Genomic DNA, 24,007 nt, shown 5'->3' with positions numbered 1-24,007 from the left:
GCTTCTTGTGTATATGACTGACCTTTTAGGGAAACTCTAGTATTGCAGGAACAGCTGCCACCTTCATTGGATACAATGCACTGGTATTCTCCAGTGTCTGAAGGGTCACACTTGGTTATGTGGAGGTTAAACACAAACACTCTGTCAGTCAGTGTATACTTTTTGCTGCTCCGAATTTCCTTGTTATTCTTTAACCAAATTACTTCAAAGGGAGGTGTTCCTGAAACTTCACATTCTAGCTCCACATCATTGTCTTTCACGACTTCCACAGGCTTCAGCTCCCTGATAAAGCTGGGAGGTTCTAAAGATTCAAAAGGAAGAGAGACTAACTTATTCAAGGGCAAACTCAGGAACTACATGGCATCACAGCCAAAATATAATGTAGCTCCAGTCACGAACCTTTCACTTTTAATTCAATGCTGCAACTTGCAGTGCCAGCATCATTTCGAGCTTCACAGACGTACGTTCCACTGTTTTCTACCCTGGCACCAGATATTTGGAAAGTGGCTAAACCATCAATGAAGGAAATACCATGTTTCTTAATAGCTGTTACTTCATTCCCATCCAGATACCAAGAAACTTTGATTTCAGGAGTACCAGTTATCTGGCACTCAAATGCTGTAGATTGTCCATTTCTCAGTATTAATACTGGGCTGGGCTTCTTAATGAATTGAGGAGGTTCTAAAGATGGGGGGAAAAGATGTGATGTTGAACATTTGAAAACAAACAAAAACAAAACAAAACAAAAAACCCAAAGACTACAAGCAAAATTGTTATCTTATGCCCTGTCCTTCCTGTCCCCACCCCACCCAAGAAAACCTAAACAAGCAAGGAAGTATGAAGATGTAGCGACCAGACCTTTTACAAACAGAGTTGCTTTACTGGTTGCTAAGCCAACATCATTGCTTAGTTGGCAAATGTAGGTTCCAGAATCAGCAGTTTTGGCTGAAAAGAGCTCGAGAATGGTGGAGGTGTTATCCTTCCAGACTGAGCGAGCTGCTCCTGAATGTAATTCTTTGTTATCTTTAAACCACTTTATTGTCATGGGTGCAGTACCACCCACAAGAGCCTTTAGTTGAACTCTTGTACTGGGGTTGACGTCTTGTGACTGTGGCTTTTCCACAAAGTACGGGGGCTCTGGATGGAAGAAAAATGCAAAAGAAGAAAGGAAGGTTTACTGTAAAACAGATCAGGCAAGGCAAGGATTAAGATGAAAGAGCGATTAGTCCTTGATAGGCAGAGACAAAAAGATGCCAACCTTTGACTGTCAGGTGACCACTGCACTGGTTATGTCCTGCCTTATTAGTGGCAGAACATGTATATGTCCCACTGTCTGTGCCTTCCAGCTGACTGATCTCCAAGAAGGCAGTATTGTCATGGAAAGAGAATTTGTATTTTTCACCAGCTGATATTTCTTGGTCGTCTTTGAACCACTGGATGCTTATGGGGTGTGACCCAGCCACTATACATTCTAGGTCAATGAAGGACCCTTTAATGCTGTCCATTTTCTTCAACTTTTTGGTGAATGAGGGAGGTATGATAAGATCTATGCAATGATAAAGCCAAAAAAAAAAAGTTAGGTTAATCTAACCATTTGCATTTCCCCTCAAATTATTAAGACCTGGAGGAACATAGAAATGTCCAATTTCTTTCTACAAAAATAGCAATACCAACCTAATACATTAATGCTAGCCTTGCAGGTGCTTCTTCCAACATCATTTTGGACCTCAAAAGAATATTCTCCACTGTCTTTCTTTTCTGTACAAATAATCTTCAGTATAGAGACTGTGTCAGTGACACTGATTTTATATTTTTGGCTCAAGGTCAGTTCTTGGCCATCTTTTAACCATTTGGCTTTAATTTCCTTAGTCCCTGAAAATTTGACCTGCAAAGTGGCTGGGTCTCCTTGAGTGACATCTATGGACACAGCTTCCTCTGTGATTGTTGCAGGTTCTACAGAAAACAAAGGGGATAGATGTAGGTTGTGAATTACTCCACCGGAAGCAGACATAGGCATTTTCCTCTCAAAGTCACAGCCAACTTTCTGAACTAACCTTTTACTGAGAGTAATGCAGAACACCTTTGTATTCCTGCATCATTTTTAGCTTGACAGAGATATTTCCCATCATGCTTGACTTCAATGCCACTGAGGTACAAACTAGCTACATTGTTCTCGAAGGTCATTCTGATGTTTTCATCTTCAGTGATTTCATCATTATCTTTTAGCCAGGTCACAGTGATTGGCAAGGAGCCCTTCAAAATGGCCTGGAAGGCAGCTGTGCCTCCTCGAAGTGAGCTGGTGCTTTCAATCTTCTTCACAAAGGTTGGGGGTTCTAATAGAAGAGTGAATTCTCAATCAATACCACACCTAGAGGAAAACTGGCTTTACATTTTTTAATGTATTACAAGACAGAGACAGAGGGAAATTGAGAGGGGTGGGGGAGACACAAGGAGAAAGAGACAGAGAGACACCTGCAGCCCTGCTTCACCACTCATGAAGCTTTCCCCCTGCAGGTGGGAGAAAAGCTGGATTTAAAAAAAAATTAAAAAGTTTCTTTATTTATTGGGTAGAGACAGCCAGAAATTAAGAGGGAAGGGGGCATAGAGAGGAAGAGAGACAGAGAGACTCCTGAAGCACTGCTTCACCCATTCGTGAAGCTTTCCCCATGCAGGTGGAGACCAGGGACTCGAACCTGGGTCCTTGCTCATTATAACATGTGCGCTCAACAAGGTGCGCCACCATCCGGCCCCCTGGATTTTTTTTTTTTAAGAGTTGACTATGCAGAAAAGCCAGCCTTCCATTTGAACTGACACTAACCTCTTAAAGTCACTCTGGCACTGCAAGTGCTGCTGCCCACCTCGTTGGTGACCCGACACTGGTATTCTCCAGCATCAGCAGCTACAAATTTGAGGATCTGCAGGCTAACCATTTGGTCCTGAATGAAGGTTTTATACTTCCTACCACTTCTCAACGTTGTGTTGTCTTTGAACCAAGTGATATCAAAAGGAGTCGTGCCTGCCACCTCAGCCAGCAACATGACATCATACTCTTTCAACACTTCAAGTGACTTGAATTTCTTGGTAAAGTAAGGTGATTCTATAGCAGGAAAAGGAATTGTTTTGAATTAGTATGTGTGCATGTGTGTGTGTGTGGGGGGGTTCCATGCTATGGGCCACAACTGTGGTAACGACAGGGATAAAGGGAACACAAACCTTTGACTATTAAAATGCTACCGCAGTGGTCATTGCCAGCCTCATTTTGAGCTTCGCACATATATTCCCCACTGTCTTCGATGGTAACATCTGTAAGTCTTAGAACTGCGGTGGACTCCACGAAAGATATTTTGTGTTTGCTGCTCTCTTTAATTTCTCTGTCATTTACAAACCACGTTATTTTAATTGGAGGGGTGCCAGTTACTTTGCAGGCCAGTTGGGTGGCATCTCCCTTCTTTAACAACTGTGATGACTCTAGTTTTTCAACAAATGTGGCAGGTTCTGTGGGAGGAAGGAAGTTATTAAGAAGTGCAAAGAGGAAAGAAAGTAATAATGACATAAAGAGGTCAAGAAAATGATGCAAACCTTTCACAAACAGGTTTGCACTGCATTCCACGCTGCCAGCAACGTTGCTGATCTTACAGGTGTATGTGCCTGAATCAGAGATTTTTACTGCATAGAGTTCTAGGGAGCTTTCTAAAGCCTCTTTGGTAATGTAGCAACTCCCACCAGAAACCAGTTCTTTGTCACCCTTAAGCCATCGGATTGTCAGAGGAGTAGACCCTCGAAACATGCTCTTCAGGCAGACTGCTGAACCAGGCAGAACATCCTTGGATGCAGGTTTAGTTACAAAACTGGGTGGTTCTAAAGAAGGGGCATAAGAAGGAATTTCAACAAGTTACGAGGTGTGATCTAAGAAAAGAAGACGCAATTTGAACACTGTTTATAGTAAGAATGAAATGCAAGTTTCCAGCCAACCTTGCACAATCAGAGCTCCACTGCTGTCTTTGCTTCCTACAGAATTTGTGGCTCGACAAGTGAAATTCCCTGAGTCATTCATGTCTACACTGCTTATCTCCAACGATGCTGTGCCTTCCACAAAGGCAATTCGGTATTTGTCAGAAGAGGTTATTTCTTTACCATCCTTAAACCAAGACACCCTCATTGGGAGGGAGCCGGCGATTTTGCAGTCCATTCTACAGGTACCACTGACAACGCTATCCACATTGCGTAGAGGTTTGGTAAAGAATGGGGCAATGTCTCGATCTGTTCACGGCACAAGAAGGGAAGGAAGGTCAATATAGAAACATTCTCAATGATTTCCTCTCTGCTGATTTGTTGGGATTCAAAGGAATGTGGAACATAGGTTCCAAGAATACTAACCTAACACAGTGAAAGTTGTCTCACAGGAACTGCTGCCCACTTCATTGGAAATCTCAAATGTGTATTGGCCACTGTCATGCAGTTCAGCCGAGTAAAATTTGAGCTGGGCAACATTGTTTTTAAAACTTAGTCGGTACTTCTTACTGGCGACCAAAGGTCTTCCATCTTTATACCATTTGGGCTTGAGTTCTGGAGTGCCTGCGACTGTGTACTCCAGTGTGGCTGGGTCTCCTGCTGTCACCTGGATCAGTTCTGCTCTCTCAATGATTTTGGCAGGTTCTACAATGGTATTAAATTGTTAGGACTCTTAATGTGCATTAATATTCAACATTAAATGGAAATATAGCTTCAAAGTTAAAATGCCTCTGTACGAACCTTTAACTATTAATTCCCCAACAGATGTTTGGCTTCCAGCTTCATTTGCAGCCAGACATGTGTATTTATCACCAAAACTCATCTGAACGTCAGGGATTGTCAAGACTGTCACACCATTGGAAAAGCTCATTTTGATTTTTCCACCTTCTTGAATGACCTCTTGTCCTTTCATCCAGGAGACAGAAATAGGTTCTGACCCTCTCACAGCAGCTTGCAAGATAACAGTTTGTCCTGCTAGTGCAGTGAAATCATCGACTTTCTTTACAAAGGTTGGTGGTTCTAATTAAAAGAGTACACAGAACTTATCAATTCCTGCTTTCAATACCATATAATTTAAGAATCTTTTTCCCCCTAAATTATAGGTAACTTCATCAATATTTATATTCAATGGTATAGGCTAACAAGCAGAAGAAATGCAGTTTGAGAAGAATGAAAATTTCATACCCCAAACCAGAAATACAAAAGATACATGGTTACAAATCAGCAGTATGGCTTATGGCATCATATGCTTTTGTGAGTAAAGGACAGATGCTTATATTCATCTTAAGATAAAGATCGGGTGGAAGCCACTGATTTTGTCCTCAAGATCTCAAGTCAAGCCAAAGGCAAACTGTATATTCAATGTACAGGGTTGAAAAGAAAACACCAGTTGTCCTCATATGGATTAAGAAAGATCTCTGGGTGTCTTTTGTTTTTTTAAGACAACAGTTTTTCAAACACTAACCTTTTAGTAAGTGTGTTGCAACACAGCCACATTTCCCGACTTCATTAGCAACAACACACTCATATTCACCAACATCTGCACTATTGAAAGAAAAGATCTCCAGAGACACAACAGACTTCTGAGAAAACAACCTGTACTTTTTACTACTTCGAATTTGCTTCTTGTCTTTGAACCAGCTGATTTCAAACGGTCCAGTGCCTGCAATTTCACATTGAAGAAGAGCATTTGTTCCTCTCACTATGTCTGCAGGCTCAAGAGTTTTGATGAAAGAAGGTGGTTCTATAAAAGCATGAAAGCATTATATAAATGATGTGTTGCAAGGAGTTAAGAGGAAAACCTTTTCTTAGGAAAGCAACGACTATCACCAAGTAAACAAACCTTTGACAACTATTTCAGAACTGCAGCTGTCACTCCCAACATCATTGACTGCTTCACATGAGTAATTCCCACTGTCTTCGACTTTTACATCCAGAATATCGAGTACAGCCTCGGAATTGACAAAAGACATCTGGATTGTGTTACTCTCATTAAGTTCTTTGTTATTTTTAAACCAGGTAACCTGGATCACAGGTGAGCCTTTCAGCTTGCAATGGAGGCGTGCTGATTCGCCTGGTAGCATTAAATAAGAAGGATCCACCTTCTTCACAAAGGAGGGTGGCTCTACATGGAGTTAACAAAAAAAAAAAAAAAAAAGAAAGGAAAAGGAAATGACAGCTGAAGCATGAACTCCACAAAAGACACATACATCTAACAAAACGACAAGACACACAGAAACCAGTTCCAAGTTCCTGAAAAAGATGTGGGAAAGCTCTCCACATTCCCACGGTTCTAAAATATTTTCCTAATTTTTTCACTCAATGACAAGAAAACAAACAAAAACTACAACAATAAAAAAAAAACAGAGAGACTTAACTTATATGAAGAGCAATTTTATAAAAGAAGACATCTAAGGATTGCCTAGATATCTGAAATTCTTAGAAGAAATTGTAAGCAAGTTTTGTTAATGGCAGATAGTTTTAAGAGAACAAAAGTTAGTAAATTATGAAGATTTTTTTAAAAAACTCACTACTAGAACATTTCTAAACAAAAAATATCTGCATAAAATGATCTCAATGACAAAGTATGCAAACTCAATGTTTGTTAGCAATTTTGATACTGGGGTGAAAGAAATGAAAAATAGCATTCACTGTCCTATCCAACAACGACAACAACAATAATAACTACAACAATAAAACAACAAGGGGAACAAAAGGGAATAAATAAATAAAATAAATATTTAAAAAAAGAAAAGAAAAATAGCATTCACACGTTTCTTACCTCTTATAGTTACTGTTGCTGAAGAGGAACTACTTCCAGCCTCATTCGAAGCTGTGCAAATATAAGTTCCTGAATCTTTCAGTTTGGCCAAAGGAATCTCTAGTGATGCTATTTTATCTTCAAAACAGATTTTATAATCTTTCCCAGGGGGAAGCTTTTGCCCATCCTTACTCCATGTCACTGTGACTTTTCTATCTTCATCTACTTGACACTCGAGGTGGATCTTCTTATTGATGGCTGATTGTACTGGCTCTAATTCTTTAATGAAATGTGGTTTGTCGATTACAGTCAGTTCAGCTTGGCAGATGTCAGCTCCGAACTTGTTGGAAGCCTTACAAGAGTAAACTCCTCTATCTTGAACTGTAAGATTTGAGAGTTCTAAGATGTGTTTGTTTTCTGCATGTGAAATCTTGTGGCTAGGTGAAGGTGAGAGTGTGGCACCATCCTTCTGCCAAATGGTTTCAATCACAGGAGTCCCTGACACTGTACAAAGGAACTTGACTGCCTTACCCACAAAAGTTGTAACAGACTTAGGTCTGGAGAGAAAGGTTGGTGGATATGCCTCTGCAGAAAGAGAAATTTTTTCAGCATTACATTTTGTCCTCTCCAAAGCTTTTGATGTAATTATACATTCCAAGAAAGAAAAGATGATCTATAGTTTTCAATATGTGAAAAAAAAATCCTTAAAATGTATAATGCATTAATAAGATGAAAAGATTCATCAAGGAAAGGTATGAAAGTTCTTTATAGATTAATAAGGCTATTTCTATGACTTTATCAAAGGAAGGGATAAATGTTCCTTTATTTAGCAAAATTACCTTAGCAATGCTAACACTTTGTCCATTTCAGTTTTCAATTATTCTAATTATGTTAATCCAATCAGCTGTATTTTAATTCTGGTGTCTAAAAGACTATTTTAAGAAAGATCAAGAAAAAATGTGCTTGACTTTTTTGAAGCGTAAGTATATTATGTAACAAAGAAGGCTGGGTAGTTTTGTAAAATCTCTCTGACTTCAACTTCAACCACTGGTAAATCTTTAAATGATTCAACTTTGAATGTATCACCAAAGTCACTCAGACTTTACAAAAAATAATAACAGTAATTTTCCATTGCATTTTGTATATATTAATATAAACTTATAGTATGTAGATAAAATTTATTTATAAATATATAAATTGTATATATAATTTGCTACCAGGGTTATCACTGAGGCTCAGTGCCTGTACAATGAATCCACCACTCCTAGGAATCATTTTTATCCTTTTTTTTTTTTTTAATTTTTTATTTAAGAAAGGATTAGTGAACAAAAGCATAAGGTAGGACCTTTTTTTTTTTATTAGATAGGACAGATATAAATTGAAAGCAGAGGTGAGAGAGAAAGAGAGGGAGAGAGAAAGGGAGAGGTAGAGGGAGAGGGAGAGGGAGAGGGAGAGAGAGAGAGAGAGAGAGAGACATCAACAGACCTACTTCCTGCTTGTTAAGCTTCCCCCCCCAACGCAGGTGGGAGAAAGTGCTTGAACCCAGGTCCTTGCACAAGATAATATGTGAATTCAACCGGCGCACCACCACTCAAGTCTCCCAGTTTTGTAGTCAGTATGTCTTTAGGAATCTCATTTTCAGGATTAAAATGATTTTCCTTCTTCTTTCCCCTTATTAGCTGAAGCTCAGTTATTAGTCCCATTACAAAAATTGGCCAAATTTGGGTAAAGACATTTTCAGAAGTATTATTAAGAATAATGCCTCCATGCATGTGTTTGTGTAATAATTTTTGATCACAAAGTAAAAGCCACTGCTGGGTCACCATGGGATTGGAATCTAGATTTTATGATATATGAAAGAGTTATAGATTTTAGATGTCATTGGAAAACATGTTTCTGCAAGTTAAAGAAATGTGCTACATTTGCTTTTTTTTTTTTTTTTTCTTTCTACATTTACTTTTCCCCTTTACACTCTCATTGAAAAAGCTGACCAAGACAATTAGAAAAAATAACATTGTGTCCTTTAGGACAAAGTAGATAGTACTGGAGCTGATTATGCTTAGTGAAGGAAGGAAATGGAAGATAACTACTGGATGGTATCATTCATATGTGCAATATAGAGAATTGGAACATATGAATTTTCAAATAGAAAAGTTAACTAAACTCTCTCTAAGATATTAGGAGAACTGGAGTGGTTATCAGGAGGGCGTAGGAACGCAGGAATTTGGTGGTAGGTGTGGTGTAGAACTATACTCCTATTATCTTACAATCTTAGAAATTACTACTAGATCACTCATAATTCTTTCCTCCAATAAGGAAATAAAAAAAGAAATTTTAGAATAGAATACTCATTTTTAAATTAGTAATGAATCTTACATTTAGAGTGTTCTTTGGAGTCTTGTACAAACTCCCTTTCCCACATAAGGACTTAATTTTATTCTTATTCTATGACTTACTTTTTTTTAGGTTTATAATTCACTTCTTAATAGGTTAATTTGCCTCCAAATTATTAAACTGAAAGATATTGAGATCTTTCATATTAAGAGCGAACCCAGACAACTTATTAGTAGTTAGACATTTCCACTAAACTAGTCATTAACAAAATAGAGAACAAAACAAACAAAACTACTTCTCATTTAATTTCTTAACATTGTTCTTGAAATAATCATTGTTTTTCCTTAACTGCTAGTAACTGTTAGTAATGTGACATTAAATAATGACTTATTGTCCCATCTAGGCTCTGAAATACCTAGGTACCATGTTAGCATCTTGTCTATTGTTGTCTACAACTGGTGGGACAGTTTCTTGCTGCACCTGTTCAAAAAGCAAGACAGGCAGTAGTACAAAAAAGGATGATATATCTGAGTCTGAGTGTAGCATTTACCTGTCACAGTCAGTGTGGCTGTGCAGCTGACACTGCCATACTCATTGGAGGCTTTGCAAGTGTATTCGCCGCAGTCAACAACCTGGGTCCTGAAGATTTCCAGGCTGGAGACATAATTTGCTGATCGAATTGAACACTTGTCGCTCTCATAAATTTCCCGGCCAGCTTTAAACCACTGGAACCGGACATTAGGGGCACCTTGGATCTCACAGGTGAATTTGGCTAGGTGTCCCAGAGCTACTTCCAGGGGTTCAATCCTCCTTCTAATCACTGGAGCAGCTGCAAAAGGAAACAGAGTCCGTCAGCTGACTTCCTTATTAGGAATCTCACATATCTCTTTTTCCTTCCACCTCTTGTTAATGAAGTCAAACAGTTGAAATTAGTGAGGAAGATTGCAGCAGCGTTAACAAAAGTGACTGGGGAATGAGAAAGATTGTTGAAAGTAAAAGAAGACAATACACTCTTTCAGTATATCCAATCATTCCTTTGCAGTGAGCTGTGGGGGAAAAAAAGCATTAAAATATGATATTGGTTTACATGCATACAAACATGACATATTCTTTAACTATACCATGGTGACTGAGAATAATGTGATGAAAATCAATATTTACTAAATAAAGTGAAGTGAAAACAATAGTGAAAGAGAAACAAGCACAAGTGAACAGGTAATCATGGTCATGAACTTAAGGATGAGTTTGAGGATTTCAGAAAGGCTATGTATTCACTGATAGCTTTTTGTTATATATAAGTAAGTAATTTCATGTCTAAAAAGATAAAAAGCATATATATTCATGAGACACAAAAAAAATAGCAACATCGATGTAACATCATACTACCAAGGTAGTCAGGGAAAAGGAGAAAAGTTCATAACCATGATTACGGCTGTGACTTCACTATTACCCTAAATAAATCGAACTCTAGCAGTGGCAGATAAAGTGAAGGTTCGGTGATGAAACCTAGATCATTCCAATCCAGTGAATGTTAGAGCCTGATCTACTTGACCTTTAAAATCTAACCTCTTTTCACTACAGTGAGTGTTGCTGATGTTGCTGTTTTCCCGTGATCATTCAAGGCCTCACAGGTATATTCTCCTTGGTGTTCTGCGTTGACTTTGTCTATTAATATTGTATATATGTTGTCATCTTGGAAACACTTGAACTTTTCATCTGAAAGCACCAGTTTATTGTCAAGATACCAGTTCACCTCTTTGGCATTCATTATGCATGATGAGAGGTTTACAATGTCCCCTTCCTCAACAGTGGCGTCCACCAAGGATGTATGTATAGTGGGTCCTTCCTCTTTGTTGAAGCTGTCCTCAGCATCCTGGAGGCCTATTTCTATACCTTCTGTACTATTTGCAGGTGATTTGTCTTCTTCCTTTGGTGGTTTTAGCACCTCATCTTGTTTTTCATCAGAGACTACAGCAGTCATAGGTGTGGGGTCCACAACTTCAGCTTGACTTCCTATTAGAAAATGACTAACCTCTTCTGTCGAGACTAGATATTTAGCTTCAACTTCAGGTTCAGTGTTTGTTTCAGCCTTCTGTAAATCTGAGGATGTGCTTACTTCTTGCAAGATTGTTTTGATTCCGTTCTGAGCTCTAGGGTCCTCAGCTGTTAAAATGTTAATTTCTTCACATATGATAGAGCACAAAGCATCCTTAAGTTCAGTCTTCAAGTTAGCCATTTGAGGATCAATGTCTTTAATTCTAATGGTTACTTCTTCTGTCAGAGATTTCACGGAGGTAATCAGGTAGGTGCACATAATGTTTTTGGGCTCTTGGGTGTATTTTACAGCCTTGACCTCTACCTGTTCAATGCTTCTTAGCCACGCAGAGAAAAGGCTCATTTGCTCACTGGCCACTGCTGTTTGCAAGGCCCTGCGGACCTGTGTTTTCAAGTTTAACTTTTGCTCTTCTGGAATAACAGAAAGCAAATTTTCTTTAGAAAGAATGTCACTTCCCTGCACTGCCTGCACCCTCTTTATTACCATGGGCTCTTTTTTATAGTCAATAGTTTGGTTCAGGGGCATTACCAAGTTGTCAGAATGTTCTTCCTTGAGCAATATATGCTTTTCTTCGCATGCTAGTGGAAGCTTTAAGGACTTGCGCTCCTCAGTTCTGACTGCAGTGTCTTGACCTGCACTTTCCAGTTGGTCTGCACATTCCGTCAAGATTTCACCGTCTTCCATACAAATGTGCTCTTCAGGAATCTGAAGATCTACCTCAGAAATTGTGTCATCAGGACCCTTGAAACTTTCCTCATGCGCTTCAGCGAGGTTCTGACTTAGAATGAAAGTGCTCTGTATTTCTTCTTTTTGAAGAGTCATTCCTTGCTTTTTGTCTATTGCAGATACTATGTTTTCTTTAGGTAAAAGTGAGTCTTCAGTCCCAGAGGTAGGATATGAATGGGCAGAAAGCTGTTCTATTGAAGAGTGTGAATAGTTCCTTTCAGGCCCGGCTAATAAAGTTAAATCCAGAGATTTAACTGTTAATGAACTAATTTCTTCTATGGCTGTATAGCTTGAAGAGATTTTTTCAGTATCTGATAGAACCTCCTGTAATATAGGTTCTTGCATTAAAACAGTACCTGCATCACAGGTGGTTGAAACAACTTTCAAGATAGTGTCCTTGACAAAGGTTGTAACTTCTGTTTCTGAGTCAAATGTCTTAGCTTCAGAACCTTTTAATGATGCCTGTGGAAAGCCTTCAGTCTGGTCTGCATCTTCCAGAATCACAAACAGCTCAGCAGCACAGGAGGACTTGCCCCATATGTTTTCTGCTTTACAGACATAGAGACCACTATCTTCCACCTGAGGGTCATTGACAATAAACGTTCCAGTACCATCAGGATGATGAATGATCGTGTAGTAAACATTGGTGCAGAGTTGCTTGTTTTCCTTGAACCATGAGACAGTGGGTGTAGGCTCTCCAAGAACTCTGCACTCAAAGATGGCAGGGAGACCTTGAGTACAGTGAATTGATTTTAGCTCCTTAATAAAGCAAGGAGGATAAGGACTGGCAAGCTTTTCCAGAGGTTTCTCCACTTCAAATTCTGTCTTTTTGTGTCCTCCTTTGGAATTTATTTTGAGATAGGCACTGCATACAGCTTGTCCATATTCATTACTGGCAATACAGGTATACTCTCCTTCATCCTCAAACTTGGTCAATAGGATAATCAAGCTATGAACATTATCATCAAAAACAAATTTGTAGTCAGCAGAAGGGGTTAACATCACTCCGTTAAAAAACCACTGAATTTTAGGTTTAGGAATGCCAGTGACGGTAACAGACAGCTTAGCCACATCACCTAGGCTTAATTCAGCATCTGATACTTCTTTGACGAAAACTGGGACACTGCCTTCCTTTTTGGAGTCAGAGTTAGTTGAATGAACTGGTGGTTCAGATGAAAGCTCAAGTGTTTCATTTCTACTAGATAACTGAAGGTCAGAGATATAAGTCTGAGAGTCTTCTTCCTCAGCAGTCAAAGAACTAGAAATTTCTGTGTAGGAAAAATAATCATTATTTTGTTATTTTTGTTTAACAGCAACAAAAGAAGGCAAAAAATTACATACCAAATGATGATCTTCTCCTTATTCCTGGAGTTATCACATCATCCTAAGAATAATTTATTAAAAAGCACACATCTAGAATTTTTAATCTTAGCTTAGAGTATTATATGATTATAAATGCTGTATGAATGCAATTTTCTGTTAACGTCACTTGTGTCTATACATTTAAACAAATAAATCACAAATATGTTCTTAGTTTTACTTTGTGGTATAATATCAATTCTAAAGTTTGAAAATTTATAATAAAATAAATCTAGCATTATTTACATTGATTTAAAGATACAGAATTATAATTTATTTTGAATCTTCCTGAGCTTAGTTAAGAATTCTTTTTTATTTTCTAGTGATTATTTCTAAAATAAAACACCTATACTCTAGCTACTGTTTACAAATGGAAGTTATTAGAAAAAAATAATTCGTTTATATAAATTGTTTAAATATTGCTTGGATACCAGGAATATTCAATATGAATTGAAAGAGAACCACTGCCTTTGTTGCCTTTGTCAATGTAAATAGCCATCTTCAACAAGGCTTTTCTAATGAGACTTAATTAAGTAAAGAAATGGTAGAATCAGAGATAAAAAAAGAGATGACACCAATATTAAATCTAATTTATTTTATTATTCTAAAAGTACATACACAAAATTCTGAACATAAAACCAAGGCAGTGAATAACAGACATTCTCTAGCTGGTATCATGGACTTGAAGATGAAAGACACGCATTTGTCAACAAAGAATTAGGTTCTTTCTTAAGCTACATGAGTAAAACAGCCCTTTAATAGTTTTATTGCCTTGCTAAAATGTAGCTTTATTATTTCATTAATTTACTTCATACATGGAAATAGTCTTATACTTTAATTCCATTATGCTTTAGTAAATATGCATTAGAAAACAGAAACTCAGTATCTGTTATCTATAAATGTACTGATAAAAACCTGTTAATGGTATTTATATACTTTCCCCCCATATTTGGGAGCGACTCTCTTCCCTAATATAGCTTTCTAGTATTATTTCCAACTCTGACACCATCTCCTCAGATAATACCGTTAGCCCACCTGCATGTTAGCTATGGGATTCAGGCAAAAATCAGTAAAGTCATGGAACCCCTTGGAATATACCTAAAATAGACTTCCTAGCTTTTTCCAAAATGGACACCCCAAATTTCATCTGCCCTATTCTTACCCTTAGGTTCCTGAATATTAAACAATTTATTCTTCTTTATATCTGAATGCTTTTCAGCCCCCAAGTCACAGATGCTACTATGACGTCAACCTCACTTCCCTGGGCAAATTACCTCACCACTGTGTCCTGGAACCCCACCTCTTCAGATCCTGGTTACCACACTAGAGAAGGATAGAAACAGGCTGGGGGTATAGATCAACCTGCCAATGCCCATGTCCGGTGGAAGAGCGATTACAGAAGTGAGATCGCTCACCTTCTGCACCCCATAATGATCCTGGTCCACACTCCCAGAGGGATACAAAATAGGGAAGCTTCCAATGGAGGGGATGGGATACAGAACTCTGGTGGTGGGAATTGTGTGGAATTGTACTCCTCTATCCAACAGACTTATCAATCATAATTAAATAAAAAAAAAACCTATCTGTAATATGGTGCACATATACTAAGTTATTTACTATTTTGATTTTTAAGCCACTGAGTAAGTTACTAGAGGTTACTGTATAAATTGACTTTTAATCTATATTTTACTCATGCCAATTTACTTTCATTTGAGCTTCCAAATATCTATATAAGGAATGAGTATAAATATATTTGAAATACCCTTACTTGATAAGGTGTAATGTTTTTAATTGCTTTCCATTTTCTTCTGAACATGGAATATTAAACATAAGATAGAGTCAAATATGCTGAAATGTGGAATATGTAGTTAAAAATACATGTAGTAACAACTAGTCATTCTTTTTTTGTTTGTTTGTTTGTTTCAAAGAGAAATTGAGAGGGGAGGGAGAGACAGAGGGGGGAGAGAAAGACACCTGCAGACCTGTTTCTCTGCTTGTGGAGCGACCCCCAAGCAGATGGGGGATAACTAGTAATTCTATCTAAATTGTGCTACATGAATTCCTTATCTAGAATTTGAGAAACTAATATCTCATGCTTTAAATCATATATCACTGACTGAGAAAATTTTAAAAAATCATTTAATTACAATTATTAATGAAGTAAAGTGTAAAGATGGCTTATATTTCTTTTTTAAAAATGTATTTTATTTATTTCTTAATGAGAGGGACAGGAGGAGAGGGACACTCCAGAATTGAACTCAGGACCTCACGTTTGAGAGTGCAACACTTTATCCACTGCACCACCTCCCAAACCACAAGAAAGCTTATTTTTCTTTATCCAGTTATTATTAACCTCCACATCCTCAAATTCAATGGATTTGATGTAACAGAAATCTAATGAAAAACATAAAAAAATTCTTCCTGAGGTTTACAAAGTACACATTTTCAGCTTTTCCTAAAAATTGAATCAGGTGCTAAATTTTATTTCATTTTACAATCAAGAAATATGTTTGCACTGTTGTAGTTCTATATGATGTTTGGTTAAAATGTACTTGTCATGTTTAACTCAGCCTGAATTTTAAATTTATTTAAGCATTTATTATGTGACTAAGAATAGACTAAATCCTTAAGCTCTTGCAGTATAGAATTAGAATTAGTTTTATTTAAGGGGTTTATGATGTGCCATTCTATCTATAAATATTATCACAGATACTTTGAACTCACTGCTTCAAACTAAAAATATTATTTAGTAATAATGTATTATTGAGTTACAGTGGCTTAAAAGAAGTAAAACAACTTTTTTTCTCCTTAGGGTGGGATGGGGTATCAGCTTGATAATGTTGTCTATATTCTTCTTATTCTCCAAATTTCTTTTTTGATTAGGAAGGTTTTTAGGTAATTTATAATATAGCAATAAATAAATTGCTAGATAAAAGAAGCATAATCCAAGCAGGATATATTATTTTTTTTAAAAAAATTAAAGTTGAATGTTTACATTTTTAGATTAAAATTAGTATATTTAATACAATCATGCTACTTAAAAAATTTCTCAATTCAGGAGACAAATATAGTTTTTAGGTAACAGTGACTATTTTGAATCTGAGGGAGGAAAGATTCATAATTTCATGACTATATTTTATTATCTCATTGTTACAAAACTACGCTTATCTTAATTACATTGAATAAATTTACCACTAAGCTGACATAGAAGTATATTATTGAGTTATTCTTTTTTTTTTTTTTTCCAGAGCACTGCTCAGCTCTGTCTTATAGTGATGCAGGGGATTGAACCTGGGATTTAGGAGCCTCAGGCATGAGAGTGTGTTTGCATAACCATTATGCTATCTACCCCTGTTATTACTTCTGAGATACTTGATCTAACTCATGTTTGGATTCAGTTTTCAGATTAGAAAACTAAATTGTTTTATATTTATTACTTATTGTCTCAATTCTAAAACTGTTACATTTTTTTATTTTAGAGATTTTGAAATTAGACTGTAAATTAAAATCCAAGCTCTACACAAACTTAATATAGTAGTTAACTTTTTGTTCATGAAAATGTTGAATTAATGTTGCATTTTACATTTGATTCCCTATCAACATTTAAGGGACAATTTTATTTATTTTTTAAATGGAAAGGTCTTACTTGTATATTCTACAAATGTCCAAATGAATCATACCCCAAAAGAAAGTTCCACTGGACCCTTCAAAATACTTAAGACACTTTAGGATCCATTAAGGCACGTAAGAACAAGGAAATTAATGATGAAAATATGTTAAGAGCCAAAATATATTAAGAATGCAGTGTAAAACAGATTATAGGATTATTTAACAATTGGGTGAAACTAGCTACTATTGCTTATTTGGTTGTTTCTAAATTCAAGTGAAAATCATGGATTTGGTGACAAAAGAGTTATAATTTCAACACTACTTATAATAAAAGAGCTTTTCCCTTACCAACTTGTCTTCATGGTCATCTGACAGTCTTCCATTTTACATCTAAATGTGTAGTTTTTATCTGCTGAAAGAATGCATTTGGCTAATAACACTGTGTGTGCAGGAGGAAGTGGGGTAAAGTAAAAATACAAACTCATCGGTGGTCAAGAAGATATTTAATCATGCTTGGCTCACACAAGTGATGACTCCACAGTTTGGATATCCGACTATTTACAGAGAGTACAAACAGATTTTTTACAGAGAGAAACTTTCCCCAGGGGTCTTCAACGTAATGTGCACCGGTAGACTAAATGTCTTTGTAAATTTATTAGCTCTAGATAATTTAGAAAACATGAAAGTACTCAATTCAAATTCTGCTAATCGCTAAGACATGGAATCACTGCACAGGAAGTTTCAAATCAGGGTGAGTGTGGCCGAGGTCTCAGCAGTGCCTGACCTGTTTGTAGCAACACATCTGTACTCACCCTCATCACCTCTCACTAAGCTTGTTATGAACAGGTTGTGGAATCCTATGCCACTTTCCTCAGCACTGAACCTTGCCCCCCGTATCAAACTTCCGTCCCTGTACCATTGGACCGTGGGTCTTGGAGAGCCACGAACCAAGCACTGGAAATAAGCTGCTGTCCCTAGGGGTGCGTAACAGTTAGAAATACCTTTGATAAACCTGGGAGGCCCTTCTACCACCTGGAATTCAAAGAAGCTGTCTGAGTATTTGCTTCGTAAGAGTAATTCTTCCTTCAAACTACTCAACGTCACTTTGCCTTTCTTCATTATGAGAGCAAATATTTCAGAATCCCCCATGGTGAGGAATCCCCGACAGAGAGCCTCGCCTACACAGTTGACAGCTCTGCACCTGTATGTAGCACAGTCCGAAAGAGTGACATTTTGGATTTTAAGGGTGTGGCTTCCACTCTCTTCACTAATCTCATATTTAACATCATCTGGCTCAATACACACATATTCTTTATACCATTTAACCTCCGGACTAGGGATGCCTATGACTGAACACTTGAACACGGCATCTGAATTTTCTGGTATTTTAAAATCACAAATGGGCATTATAAAGCGAGGAGGCATTTCAAATACTTCTAAATCAATTTTTAAATCTTTGTTCTCTTCTCCCCTTGAAGCTGAATCTGTACCTGCTGTCGTCAGTGGAAGAACATCTAGGTTCACAATCATGCTTTTATGATCCGGAGTAAATTCAGGAAGTGTGACTATTTTCACTTGCTTCTCAAATTCCTTAACATCTTTTTCACTTAATTCAACTTCCAGAATAATTTCTTGAGGAGAAGGTGTTCTTGACGAAGTGCTATTTTCCAAATCAAACTCCATGACATGCTGATGTGTAACTGGAGGTGGGAGTGCCACTACTCTTTCTCTCTGAGGTATGATGTCTACATCTGCAATGCTTTTTGCTTCTCCTATGATATTTACAGCATGACACATGAATTCTCCCCTATCTTTTTTCTGCATGTTAGAAATTTCCAGAGAACAGACATTACCTATCCTTTCTATCTTGATTCTTTCATCTGGCTCTAGCAAAGATTTATTTCTATACCATTTCACACCAGGAATTGGAAGGCCTTCAACCTCAACAATGAAACCTAGTGTCGTATTTTCATATATCTTCCTTTTGGTCAGAGGTTCAATAAAAGATGGAGGCATTTCATTGTCCTTTGGTTCAATGGCCTCACTGGGTGTGCCAAATGAATCAGAACGCCACATTTCGTAAGCTGAACTCCTCTCTTCTGTAGGTGTATGGAAGTGCTCATTTGGTGTGCTATCTTCCCTTTCCATTTTCGATGGGTTGCTTTTAAAGATTCCAGTGAGTTTTGGTCCTCCAGTAGAAAGAGAATATTCATGACTTTTTTCTCCGCCTAAAGGTGTAGCGTATCTCTCCAGTGTCTCTCCTGGAGGTGTGGAATATCTCTCCAGTGCCTCTCCTGGGGGTGTAGAAAATCTCTCCAGACTCTCTCCTGGGGGGGTAGAGTATCTCTCTAGTGTCTCCCCTGGGGGTGTGGAAAATCTCTCCAGAGTCTCTCCTGGAGGGGTGGAATATCTCTCCAGACTCTCTCCTGGGGGGGTAGAGTATCTCTCTAGTGTCTCCCCTGGGGGTGTGGAATATCTTTCTGCTGCCTCACCTTCAGAAGGTGTTGAGTACCTTTCAGCAACTTCCTCCAAAAGTGTGGTTCTTTTCACAGTCTCCAAACTTGTTGAGAATTGTTTAGTTGAATCTGAAGGAGTGGTATAAAAATCAGGAGACTTCGGGGTTTCGAAATGTTCAACAGAAGATGGTGGAGTATAAAACTGATCTAACTCAGATATTTCCTCACTGCTTGTACTTCCCAAATCAATTGAAACTTCAGATTCAGGAGAAAATGGACGATCGAGAGATTCCTGTCGCTGCTTGTAATATTCATACACAGTGTTGAAAGTTACTTCTTCAATCTCCATTGATGTGATTGATCCACTCTGAATAAGTTCTGTCTTTTCTTTGGTTTCAGGAACTTCATACTTCCCAGCAGCAAGCAAATATTGTGTTAGGGAGGTCTCCGATTTCATTACTTCTTTTGTATGGGCCTCATCCAACTCGGGAACATTTTTAGAAAAACAAGTTTCTAACTCTTTTTTAGCATCAGAAAAAGAAGCTTTATTTTGACCTTGGACTTCCTTATACCATTTTTCTTTTCCAGTGACATAAAAATTTTCACTTCTTTGTTCAGTTGGATCCTGTTCTTCAGTTATCAAGAAGGGAAAACACTGACTTAGGGAGAGCTTTCTGTGGAGTGTGTCAGCTTCCTGGACATCACCTTTGTGTTCTAAAATTCCATGGGAACTATCCTGTATTTGAAATGATGCCAATTCTGGTTCCAAAATGTGTCCTTCCTCTATTTCTGAGACCTCTAAAGTTTTTTTCTTACTTGCTGCTTTCTTCAAATGTGAAATGAAACTTGGATCTCCATTTTCTAGAGAACTTTTTTCCTCAGAAACAGCTGTTTGTTTATCTGCAGATGATGTTTGAATTAGAGCATAAGATTCACTATGAGTTTCTTCAGAAAAGAGTTTAAGAGAAATGCCAGCATTGGAGACTTCTAAACTTTGTTCCTGTATATCTTGAACTTCTTTGTCCACATAAGAGGTACTTTCATCAAAATCATTTTTCTTCATGGTAATTTTACTTGAAAATCCCTGACTGGGGACCATCTCTGGGCTAGCAGACGTGCCATTTTTCACATCATCTGTGGTATCCAGTACACCAGAGTGAATTGTTTCAGGATTAGAAGTTTCTTCTCCATAATGTGTTTCCTGTAGATTAGCTTCTTGTTCTTGGAACTCTTTATCTAGATATCCTATATGAGAATACATTTGTTTCAGATCAAACACAATGTCCTCAGCATCATTTGTTTCAGGGGCAGGATGCTGGGCTTTAAAATAAGTTTCTTCTTGTTGATCACTCTCCAAATCTTCGATTTCTCTGTCTACATGTTCTATTTGAGAGTGAAACTGCTTTAGGTTGAATATAATAGGTACTTCATATTCTGATTTGGCAGTATTATCAGACTCATCTGTAAGAATTATTTCTCTCTGTTGCTCCCTCTCTTGTATTCCAAATTCCTTGTGAGATTGATAAGAAGATTGTTCTAAATTCATCACAATCTCTGGTGAATATGGTTCAGTGTCTGAAGAAATTTTCTCTGCCTGATGCACATTTGTGCTTAGGTCATTTGATATTGATTCTTTTTGTCTTAAAGGGAAGTCAATGTCACCAGGCTGCTTTTGTGAAGGATAAACAAATAATTTGCTGTCGGATATTTTTTCTGGAACTCCTTTCTCTACGTTTTGTAACTTTTCAAATGCCATGATTCGATGTCTCACCTTTTTACGTGGGTGCTGTCTCTCATCATCAGGGGGCTCTTCATATTCAGTGCCAGAAGAGCCTTTCATAGGGTAAGTATGCAGAGTTTTCTCAGACTGGATATTCCATAAAATGTCACTGTGGGCATATTCTTGCACATTTTCCCTTCTTGGTCCACTGAATTTTCTAAAATTGCTTCTTTCTTTCCTCATTTTGTCTTCACTGAAATAATCAGTACATGGGTAATCAGTACCCTCTGCTTGGCTCAGTTTTGATTTTTCACTGACATGTTTCCCTTCATCAGGCCATTGTATGAGTTCCTCTCTGTAAGGCTTGCTGGTTGTTATGGATCTAGACACACTCTGCATAAATCTCGGTAGTTTTTCTCTAGACAATGTGCAATGGACGTGGCTTTTCTGGTCTATTTGCTCAACTGTCTCAAGACTCTGAAAATACTCCCTTACAGAATATTCTTTTACATTAAAATGGGGAGTATAAGAACCAGTTGGATAATCCCTTACAGATTCTCCCGGATTTTGTAGATCTTTGGAATATTTTGCATATACTTGCTCAATACCTTCTAACTGACTGTATTCTGTATGAGTGACATTTTCTACTATTAAATCTGAAACACTTTTAACTATTCCTGAATCCTTTTCAGCAACACACTTATATCTTCCAGAATCTTTTGAATTAACTGAGGGGTCAGGCTGTAACATACGGAAATTTGTGTGCTCTTCTCGCTTCAGAGGTGGATGAGTAACTTTAGTTTGTTTAAATGCCAAAGCCAACTCCTCTTGTTCATCAGTGCAGTAATCCTGTAATACTGGCATTCTGTGTGCTCTGATACCAGGCCTTTGCTTTGCTTTTACTGTAAGTACACCATTTGTTCTTACTGTTCCATATTGGTTAAATAGAACACAGGTAATAGAACCTCCATTTTGAGGAAGAACAGAAGAAAAAGTTAATGTTGAATAGTTTTCCAGAGTATGAATGATAAAATTTCGGTTATGTGGAACTGGCATATCATTGTTATACCATGTCACTATAGGTTGAGGATAACCTTGGAAATGGCACACAAATGTACAACTGTCACCTTCGTAAACTTCTTGAGATTCAATTTCTTGAAAAAATGAGGGTGGACAACGTGGTGGACGCTTTGGGAAAAGATTTTCAGAAACTCTTGCATTTTTCTCTTCCCATTCAATTTTGAATTCTTCAGCTTTGGTGGTAGTGGAGGACGGCAATTCTTTCAAATCATCCTTTCTCATTATTTCACTATCTGTTTCTTTATTTTCTTTAACACTAGCAAGTGTCTCAAAAGGTTCACTGGCATGTTGCATGGTAACTGGAGCCACCGTTACTGGAGTCTCATCTATCTCTTCACTTGTATATATATTAGTGGCACATTTAGATGACTCTCCAGTTCTGGTTTTAGTCACAGCTTCTTCAAGCTGTCCTCTTGACTGGGTAGTCTCACTTTCTAGAATACCACCATAGAAGTGGTCTTTCAGTGAACTTTCCTTCAGAGATGCCTCTTGCCTCGTTCTTACTTCAGTCTGTAGAATTTCTTCATGAGCAATAGTTTGAAAGCTTGTGGAAGGTTCTCTTGCAAGTTCGGCATGTAGAGGCAGAGGATGGGACACGGTCTCACTTGAGTTATCTACTTCACCTTTACTTTCAGTGAACTCTGATACATACTGGTTTTTTACTTCATTTCTAGAGAACAGCCTAGCGTTATTACTAGCTTCACTTCTCAGAGTTCTTGAGTTTATTTCAGATGATGTATCTAAAATCGCTAATTTCTTTTTCTCCATGAGCATTTTCCTAGCCTCCCGCAATCGTTGCAATTTCATCTTGGTCTCCGCATCCAGGAAACTTTCACCTACATTAAGCCATCCTCTTATGTCAGGTCTACTTTCTAGACCTTCTTCATCACACATTAAATCTGCTTTCTTGCCAGAACTTATTGTCTTAAAACGTATAGTTCGCATCATTCCCCTTTGTTCCACATCTTGTTTCTTGTTAAAGGGAGAACCAGTAAACCTCAGGTCAACCTTTAGCCTGTCTTCTCTCTTTTCTGCTACAGCCTCCATATCGCCACTTGTCTGTTCTATCATTTTCAGAAACTCTAAATTTTTATCTTGTCCTTTTTGGACAACCAGCAATGATGCAGTGGATTCAGTAGACCCTTCACTATTAATTGCTAATAATCTGTAACTTCCAGAATCCCTGTATTGGACCCTTTTAATCTCTAAACTAGAAGAGTGATAATGTAAATCACTCTCAGTTCTTATAACCCGTCGAAGACCTGTGGGGATAGCTCGGTTATTATGAAACCAAGTCATTTCTGGAGTGGGACATGCAATTAGTCTACATGTAAAGGTAACAGGTTCACCCTCTAAGACATATTTAAACATAAGCTTCTGGGTAAAAGAAGGCTTGAAATATTCTGGCCAGGAGCATGTAGATAGTATTCTACTTGCATATCTCTTAGCAGCCATGGAGCTGTGTTCCATGTCTTCAGAATCTGAAAAGGCATCGCGTGTATCTCTGTCTGAATCTTCAGATTGTCTCCCAGGGAATAATTCTGGAAAAAAATTAATTATAAAATATTTTACTATTTTCTGTAGTATTTTGAAGTTGAAATAAATGAAATTGCAAAATAGAAAATGAAATAAAGTGCATGCTTCAGATTCTCACAAATCCATAAAAAAATTCACTCACCATATTTGTTCGAATAAACGCAACACCATGCTCTGTTTAAAAGATTCTGACACGAAAATCGTTCGTTGTCTGGTCTGTTCTTCAGATTGCTGAAATTTCTTCTTGAACAAGCAAAAATGCATTTCAAAATAACATGTTTCTGTGCGTATTTGTTTTGAGAGCAGGAAAACTTTGTTCTTTTGATGGCTAAGAGGAAATTCTTACCTGACTTGCAGAG

At 37.6% G+C, this 24,007-nt stretch overlaps 1 protein-coding gene and 1 long non-coding RNA gene across 3 annotated transcripts in view; both read right to left on the bottom strand.

The window, feature by feature from the left end:
• TTN (titin) overlaps window positions 1-24,007 on the bottom strand; it is a 332,848-nt gene that overhangs the window by 239,557 nt on the left and 69,284 nt on the right. Inside the window, exons 46-62 of one of the 2 annotated variants that reach the window (XM_060177642.1) lie at window positions 10,673-13,156; window positions 9,657-9,935; window positions 6,794-7,357; window positions 5,855-6,136; window positions 5,477-5,755; window positions 4,753-5,031; window positions 4,378-4,656; window positions 3,973-4,260; window positions 3,580-3,858; window positions 3,214-3,495; window positions 2,819-3,097; window positions 2,055-2,333; window positions 1,675-1,953; window positions 1,259-1,546; window positions 859-1,137; window positions 400-681; window positions 23-301 (exon numbers count right to left, since the gene is read on the bottom strand). In XM_060177642.1, the coding sequence (XP_060033625.1) occupies window positions 23-301; window positions 400-681; window positions 859-1,137; window positions 1,259-1,546; window positions 1,675-1,953; window positions 2,055-2,333; window positions 2,819-3,097; window positions 3,214-3,495; window positions 3,580-3,858; window positions 3,973-4,260; window positions 4,378-4,656; window positions 4,753-5,031; window positions 5,477-5,755; window positions 5,855-6,136; window positions 6,794-7,357; window positions 9,657-9,935; window positions 10,673-13,156 (7,260 nt within the window). Of the gene's footprint in view, window positions 1-22; window positions 302-399; window positions 682-858; window positions 1,138-1,258; window positions 1,547-1,674; window positions 1,954-2,054; window positions 2,334-2,818; window positions 3,098-3,213; window positions 3,496-3,579; window positions 3,859-3,972; window positions 4,261-4,377; window positions 4,657-4,752; window positions 5,032-5,476; window positions 5,756-5,854; window positions 6,137-6,793; window positions 7,358-9,656; window positions 9,936-10,672; window positions 13,157-15,434; window positions 23,654-24,007 lie in introns of those variants that run through there. The other variant, XM_060177641.1, reaches the window with a different exon arrangement.
• On the bottom strand, window positions 7,567-9,375 carry LOC132534312 (uncharacterized). The gene is made up of 2 exons (XR_009546035.1): window positions 8,118-9,375; window positions 7,567-8,054 (listed from the first exon to the last, which is right to left on the bottom strand). It is a non-coding gene; the product is annotated as an uncharacterized LOC132534312 (long non-coding RNA).

Source organism: Erinaceus europaeus, chromosome 18, assembly GCF_950295315.1.
Source record: "Erinaceus europaeus chromosome 18, mEriEur2.1, whole genome shotgun sequence".
Lineage (NCBI taxonomy): Eukaryota > Metazoa > Chordata > Mammalia > Eulipotyphla > Erinaceidae > Erinaceus > Erinaceus europaeus.
Note: the sequence above shows the minus strand (reverse complement) of the source record. Positions and strands in the feature narration are given on the sequence as shown.